Source organism: Arachis ipaensis, chromosome B04 (assembly GCF_000816755.2).
Source record: "Arachis ipaensis cultivar K30076 chromosome B04, Araip1.1, whole genome shotgun sequence".
In the NCBI taxonomy this organism is placed as follows: Eukaryota; Viridiplantae; Streptophyta; class Magnoliopsida; order Fabales; family Fabaceae; genus Arachis; species Arachis ipaensis.
This window is the reverse complement of record NC_029788.2, coordinates 119,365,598-119,371,500: the sequence shown is the minus strand read 5'-3', so window position 1 is coordinate 119,371,500 and position 5,903 is coordinate 119,365,598. Positions and strand designations below refer to the sequence as shown.

The window sequence follows — 5,903 nt, the reverse complement described above, 5'->3', positions numbered from 1 at the left end:
TTCATTAATACTGAAAATCCATGCATTAGCGAACCAACCTACAATGAATATATTTCTTTCTTTGCTACTACACCCCATTATTATTATTAACTATGTGCACTTGTTTATGACAAAAGCATTAGCAATCGACACATAAACACATAGGTTGATAGCACTTAACCCAGCAAGAACTCAGTAAAAATGATGAAGATTAGCCTTATTCAGATTGTTTTGTAACCATTTATCCCCAAATCTTGAGCTGATTGCAACCACAACAAATATAATCCCATTGTTAACAAAACTTTCGAGTCCAAAAACAACAGAGAGTGCCGCCGCTCCCAAACTTCTCATTCCCTCGGACATCTGATCGTAGTACAATTTTTGAAATTCTATCACTATGTGCACTTGTTTATACACAAAAGCATTAGCAATGTACACATAAACACATAGGTTGATAGCACTTAACCCAGCATTTATCCCCAAATCTTGAGCTGATTGCAACCACAACAACTATAATCTCACTGTTAACAAAACTTCCGAGTCTAAAAACAACGGAGAGTGTCGCCGCTCCCAAACCTCTCATTCCCTCCGGCATCTGTAGTACAAATCTTGAAATTCTATCACTGTTAATGCATCCGACGTGCCACTAATAACATAATGTGGCAGAAGCCACCATATACTTATTGGTACGTAAGCTTTGGGATTCTCCATAAGATTATGTTAAAAACAGACTCCAATTCTTTTGGTCTATACAAAACTCGAGACAACCATGTTTAGTACGGACAGAACAAGGCTGGCTCCGATTCTTTGACAAAACGTTATGCCGGAACGTTGGCCGGTGATTTTTCTAGCAATGGGGACGAAAACTTGGTCTTAGATTGGAACGCAAAAGAAGATTTCGATTCCAACGACTCCTTGAAGTGATGCGGCAAGGATTTTGAAATTTGGTCATTGAATAGATTATTATATATTAGAATTTTGACACGTGACATAGATTAAATGAGTTATATTCTTAAAATTATTAACTTGACCCTGATACCAATTTTTTAATTTGTTTACAATTTAAATTTTTAATAAAAATTTTATTAAAGATTATTTTGAAATTTGGTCGTTGAATAGATTATTATATATTAGATTTTTGACACGTGACATAGACTAAATGAGTTATATTCTTAAAATTATTAATTTGACCCTGGTACCAATTTTTTAATTTATTTACAATTAAATTTTTAATAAAAATTTTATTAGAGGTTTGCTTTATTTATTATTATTTTTTATAAATTTTATAATACTATTTTTCTGTTTTTATTTAATTATTATTTTGATATTTTATTCGATCTTATCACGTGCATGCCACGTGCATGGCACGGGTAATTACACTTGTAATTTTAAAAATCGAATCGAATTTGTTGGTTCAATCGAATGAATCGAAAATTAGTTTTTTGACCAATTTATATATATAAATTAAAATATTACTTATATATTAAAATATAAAATCAGTAATTAATATATTTGTGTACTAGGTATGTTTTAATTTATTTTTAATATGTATTTATATTTTAATATGTATTTTATATTAATGGTTGATTTTAATTTACACATAATATAGTTGATATACAAAATATTATGCATAACTAAAAATTGAGATTAAATTATACTAAATGCTTAATGTATATATAAGTTCATTAATACTGAAAATGTAATACCCTACCACACAGGGCCTTACGCTTAAGCCGTAAAGCAGAGGTGGCAAGGTATTACGACTTCTAAAAGAAAAGGATATGTACATAGATATAGTTGGATGAAGTCATATCTAGGAGCCTTGAAGGATAAGCTAATCAAAAACGATAAATAGGAAATCGTGTCACACTCGCATGGATATTTGTAAAACGGACAGGAAAAATCAAAGGGAAGCTGAAAACATATATACATATCAGAGTTCCAAAACTTAGATAGCAAGCTCCAGACTCGACCTACGAAGCTAAGGCCGGCCAGAGTATATGATTATATATATACAACCCAAAATAAAAGTCAAACCACAAAGTAAACTCCTGTATCTCCAAGTCGACCTCTAGGAGGGACAAAACACAAAATGTACATGTGGAGACTCTATAAACATGTATACATAGCCCAAAATCAAAATATGACAGTCAAAAAGGTAGTTCTTCGCTTGTAAGGAGGATACCCAGACGCTCAACGAGGTGTCTCTTGACCTGCATCTGAAAAACAACAACATAGTATGGGATGAGAACCGGAGGTTCTCAGTATGGTAAAGGTGCCTGCATAGTTAATGTAAAAGGTCTACTACGAGAAACCAAAACCATACCTTCGTACGTAATCAAAATATTCAAAGCTCCGGAGAAGTTTTCTGATCGAGCTATCGAAGAAGAAAACGTCCAGAATCGTCTGTGCCTCCTAAAACTCCTGTTGGCCGAACTCAAGGGATAGAAGAGTTACGTTACCGTCAACTTTCACCGACCAAAAGTGGTGCCAACGTGTAGAGGAGGAATATATAAATACTTTTACCGGATTAGATTTTTTATTGGAGTTACGGATTGCAAGAAATTGAAGCAAAAAATTTGGTGGAGGTTTCCGTTTTCTCTCTTTCTCTCTCTCGGTTACGCTCCTTCGTTTCTTTTTTTTTTTCCGTTCTCACTCTTACTGCTTTACATAATCCTTTGTTAGTGTACCAATATAATCATTACTATAAGAATGATATTATTATTATATTTATAATATCTATAAAAATAAAGAATTCTAATTTTATAAAATAAATTATAACTTATTTATATTTATATTTTTAAAATTGAGGGTCGCTACATTCTATCCATCTTACAAAAATTTTCGTCCTCGAAAATTGATATATAATAGAAAAGATTCATACTAATGTAACTTCCCTTCTTAAACATGTCAAAGAAAAATAGAAAGATTTAACATGTTTAGTTTGCAAATTCAGGATATTCTTATGGTTTAAAAGTCTACGCAAAGCAAAAGATACAAGATAGGTTCGATGTAGAAAGGTTACAAGGCAGGTTGGTATTAGAACGACGGGTTTATCATCTCTAATACTCGCTTCATCTAGCTCCTAAGTTCTGCCGATTCTAATGGTGTCACCTTTCGTAATTCAATCGAAACTGGTTCAGCCTCTGACACTAAATCTATCACAACTTACGCTTTCTCTTGACACATAATCGATTATCAATTACGGGTTCAACCTATGTCATGTCTCTTCCTCATAACTTACCATCTCTGGGTTTCAGGTAACTGTCCCGCACAACTCTCAACATTTCCGGTTCTTTATGTATAACTTAAGTTGTATACTCAAAATAATTCAACCCACTACTGCTGCGCCACTCTTATTATTATTCTCCAAGAATTTAGTCACTTTTCTAGGCTGACCAACTATCGTTCTGTCTCACCATTCGGAGGTTTTTAGTCGATCGCTTAATTGAAAATCACAAGGCTCACAACTCGGTAATGTACTACAATGAATGCTGCGTGCTATTTACTACGCAAGGCAATCGAAAATTTCGATTATCAGTGTGTGATTACCTCTAATCGGAGTATCTGCGGTTCCAGCACCATCCGCTGTCATAGTGAACACGCGTCCCTGATGTTGTGCCTTTTCAGCTTCTTGATTCTTCTTCTTTTCTGGACAATTCCAAGACAAATGCCCAGCTTCACCACAGTAATAGCATACACCTAAACCAGCCCTGCACGGAGTATTCGGGTGGTACTTTCCACACCTCCTACAAGTTAAATCATTCGATGGGGTCTGAGCTTGCTTTCCTTTGCCTCTTCCCTGGCTGTTATTATTACTGAATCTCTGGAAGTTATTCTGACCCAAATGTGGTTGTGGGTTGTAACCGCCTCGCTTAAAATCTTGTCCTCTAGGGGCGAAGTTCCTTCCCTGATCTCTCCTAACAAAAATTCGCTGATCACTCTTATCTGATGTCGCCTTTCTCAGACAATCCTCAGCAACTCTACTTTTGTTTACCAGTTCTGAAAACACTCTGATCTCCATTGGTGCAACGAAGCTCAGAATATCACTTCGAAGACCTCCCTCATACTTAATACATTTCCACTCAGCAAAATCATCAGGCGCACCTTGACAAATACGAGAAAAGCGACATAACTCCTCAAACCTGCTAGTATACTCAGCAACAGTCATCTGTCCCTACTTTAACTGCATCAATTCAAGTTCTTTGGCATTTCTGGCTGAATTAGGAAAGTATTTCTTATAGAACTCTGTTCAGAAAACCTCCCAAGGAATCACAGCGCCATCTGGCTGCAGGATACGTCGTGTCCCCTGCCACCAATGCTGAGCCTCACCCTGCAGCTGATAAGTTCCAAACTCAACCCATTGCTCCTCAGGAACCTGCTGAGCCTGCAGTGCCCGTTCCATAGCTTGAATCCAATTATCTGCATCTGTGGGATTTGAGGTTCCCCTAAAGGTCGGAGGGTGAACTTTCAGAAATGTAGCAAGTGTCATGGGACCGTCCTCATTATTATTGTTTCCGTGATTACCCTGGTTTATCTGATTACCCAGTGCCTCGGCTGTCGCCTGCATAGCCGCAGCCATATTTCCCAGGGCAGCCATGAAGTCTACTGGATCATTCCCTGCCGGGCCAGGAGTAACAGTGCCTATCCTACCTCTACCTCGGCCGCGACCGCGTCCGTGAGTCGACATCTGGTCCCTTCACACACCAAACAAGTGATATTAAGTTGATCAGTCTCAATATCGCAAGTCTAATGCTTCAAGTTCCAAATGCATGCTCATGAACGTTTATGCCACATATATCAATCAGATATCCTAATAGCACATACACACACCCAGAAGCATAATCAGTCCATCCCTCAGGCTCTATAGGAACGAACTGCTCTGATACCATAATGTAACACCCTACCACACAGGGCCTTACGCTTAAGCCGTAAAGCAGAGGTGGCAAGGTATTACGACTTCTAAAAGAAAAGGATATGTACATAGATATAGTTGGATGAAGTCATATCTAGGAGCCTTGAAGGATAAGCTAATCAAAAACGATAAACAGGAAATCGTGTCACACTCGCATGGATATTTGTAAAACGGACAGGAAAAATCAAAGGGAAGCTGAAAACATATATACATATCAGAGTTCCAAAACTTAGATAGCAAGCTCCAGACTCGACCTGCGAAACTAAGGCCGGCCAGAGTATATGATTATATATATACAACCCAAAATAAAAGTCAAACCACAAAGTAAACTCCTGTATCTCCAAGTCGACCTCTAGGAGGGACAAAACACAAAATGTACATGTGGAGACTCTATAAACATGTATACATAGCCCAAAATCAAAATATGACAGTCAAAAAGGTAGTTCTTTGCTTGTAAGGAGGATACCCAGACGCTCAACGAGGTGTCTCTCGACCTGCATCTGAAAAACAACAACATAGTATGGGATGAGAACCGGAGGTTCTCAGTATGGTAAAGGTGCCAAGGTGCCTAATGTAAAAGGTCTCGGGAGAGCCAGAGGCATTCCTAAAATTCCGACACTCAGAATCATTCTTAAGGAAAATAAACTAAACCAAAAGTTAGGTAAGTTATCTGAGGTATTCTAGTTCTGAATCTAACTTTAACCCAACATTCTACTTTCTGTCACTTCTAATCCTCTGAATCACTGGTGGAAGGTGGATTGTCATTCCTTCGCCAGACAAGGGGCCTCTCAATTACATAGACAAACATTACAGACAAGGAAAACACAAATAGAGAAGCGAGAAGCATAAGTAGAACAAGTAGCAGATAAGCAGAATTTAACAGTTAAGCGAGCTAAGACAATGCACACTCAAACAAAGCAAATAAATGCATATGATGTATGCCTGTCCTATGGCTGATGAGTCTCATCTGTCGGTTATACAGCCAACCCGACATGTCCTGGTAGTTAAC

At 37.5% G+C, this 5,903-nt stretch overlaps 1 protein-coding gene across 2 annotated transcripts; it reads right to left on the bottom strand.

The window, feature by feature from the left end:
• Positions 2,048-4,182, bottom strand: LOC107637121. 2 transcript variants are annotated; one of them, XR_002361795.1, is made up of 2 exons: positions 2,306-2,619; positions 2,048-2,198 (listed from the first exon to the last, which is right to left on the bottom strand). XR_002361795.1 is itself a non-coding variant. In XM_021121799.1 (2 exons), exons 1-2 carry the CDS (start codon positions 4,148-4,150, stop codon positions 2,173-2,175), a joined length of 645 nt encoding a protein of 214 aa, XP_020977458.1. In that variant the 5' UTR covers positions 4,151-4,182; the 3' UTR covers positions 2,103-2,172. The 2 variants fall into 2 exon arrangements, 1 of the variants encoding a protein (XP_020977458.1); XM_021121799.1 differs by lacking the exon at positions 2,306-2,619 and adding an exon at positions 3,532-4,182 and having other exon boundaries at positions 2,103-2,198.

Bases quoted from the DNA above. Each gene is read 5' to 3' on its own strand.
- LOC107637121 (XM_021121799.1), bottom strand. From the start codon at position 4,150: ATGACTGTTGCTGAGTATACTAGCAGGTTTGAGGAGTTATGTCGCTTT. The intron at 2,199-3,531 runs GTAATCACACAC...GTTGTTTTTCAG, and splicing joins CGCAGATACTCCGATTAGAG to ATGCAGGTCAAGAGACACCT.